This window comes from Pygoscelis adeliae, unplaced genomic scaffold (assembly GCF_000699105.1).
Source record: "Pygoscelis adeliae isolate BGI_AS28 unplaced genomic scaffold, ASM69910v1 Scaffold445, whole genome shotgun sequence".
In the NCBI taxonomy this organism is placed as follows: Eukaryota; Metazoa; Chordata; class Aves; order Sphenisciformes; family Spheniscidae; genus Pygoscelis; species Pygoscelis adeliae.
Window position 1 is genome coordinate 801,133 of NW_008824894.1, and position 1,325 is coordinate 802,457.

The window sequence follows — 1,325 nt, forward strand, 5'->3', positions numbered from 1 at the left end:
GCAGCGCGCCGCGGGGGTCCCACCAGGGCACAGAGGCTGGAGGGCGTTCGCCTGAGCTTGCCCGAGCTCCCTGCAGCACACACATGCTCGCCCCATGCCGCGCCTCCCTCCCCTCTCGGCCGCAGCTATCTGGACACAATCGAGCAGGCGGTTTCCGAAGGACAGACGCTGCTGATCGAAGATGTTGGCGAGACAGTGGAGCCGGTGCTGGACCATCTGCTGGGCAGGAACACCATCAAGAAGGGCAGGTCAGCACACCCTGTTCTCTGGTGCCGAGGAGTTTCACCTGCTCTGAGCAACCACTGCTGCCCTAAAAATGCCGATTTGTGCCCCTTTGCTTGACAGCGGCTGGGGCCTGATCCTTCCCCATGCACATGAAAGCCCCTGGCCATATCCCCTGGTTTCCTCCAGGTATTTCTCAGTGGGGACACCTGTAGTTGATGTGATGTTTTGGACCGTTCTGGTCTGCAGAGCCCAGTTCATTTAGTGGTTTAAGAAGAGCGTGTTCCCTGGTGCACCTGCAATAAGGTGTGATAAACTGGGAGAGTTCTCTTGGCAGACACAGAAGCTATTCTGTGATGGGGCTTTTGCTGAGAATCCCCTGCCCCATCTCCCCCGCCCCACTAGGCACTGCCAGCCCTGCTGCAGGCAGTGCTGCCTTCCCCGGACACCACCGACCTTCCTGGCCGCGTTTCCCAGGGTCTGGCGAGGACCGGTCCCCCGGGACTGCAGGGACAGGGCTCTGGGGCTGCTGGAGAGGGAGCTGCACCGCCCTCCCCTTGCATTGTGGCACGGTGTGTGCAAGCAGCATGAGCCCAGCAGCTGTCTGAGAGCTGCAGGCAGGGCAGCCGCCAGCTCCTTCTGCTCCTCCGGCCTTTGCCCTGCCAGGGCTCTTTTGGCACTTCTGCCCTTGCTACGCCTTTTCCCGACCAGAGAAATACATCTGGAGTGGCCGGGAACAGTACACGGGTTGAGGGTTTCTGTCTGTGACAAGTTACTGCCAAGTGTACAGAAATTAATTTGTTTAATTAACTGAACAGATACATTCGGATAGGAGATAAAGAAGTGGAATATCACCCGCGCTTCCGCCTGATTCTGCACACCAAATATTCCAACCCTCACTACAAGCCAGAGGTGCAGGCTCAGTGCACGCTGATCAACTTCTTGGTGACCCGGGAGGGACTGGAGGACCAGCTCCTGGCTGCTGTGGTGGCCAAAGAGCGGCCAGACCTGGAGACCCTGAAGGTACAAACCCGGCTGCCAGCGAGATGGTAGCAGAGAGCGGCCCGGGGGAGCTGCGGTGGCTTTGCTGGCAGGGAGCAATG

The 1,325-nt window shown here is 59.2% G+C and overlaps 1 protein-coding gene across 1 annotated transcript in view; it reads left to right on the plus strand.

Moving 5' to 3' along the window:
• DNAH17 (dynein, axonemal, heavy chain 17) overlaps positions 1-1,325 on the plus strand; it is a 39,045-nt gene that overhangs the window by 27,813 nt on the left and 9,907 nt on the right. The window contains 2 exon segments of the mRNA XM_009324590.1: positions 77-248; positions 1,041-1,245. Coding sequence (XP_009322865.1) covers positions 77-248; positions 1,041-1,245 — 377 coding nt within the window.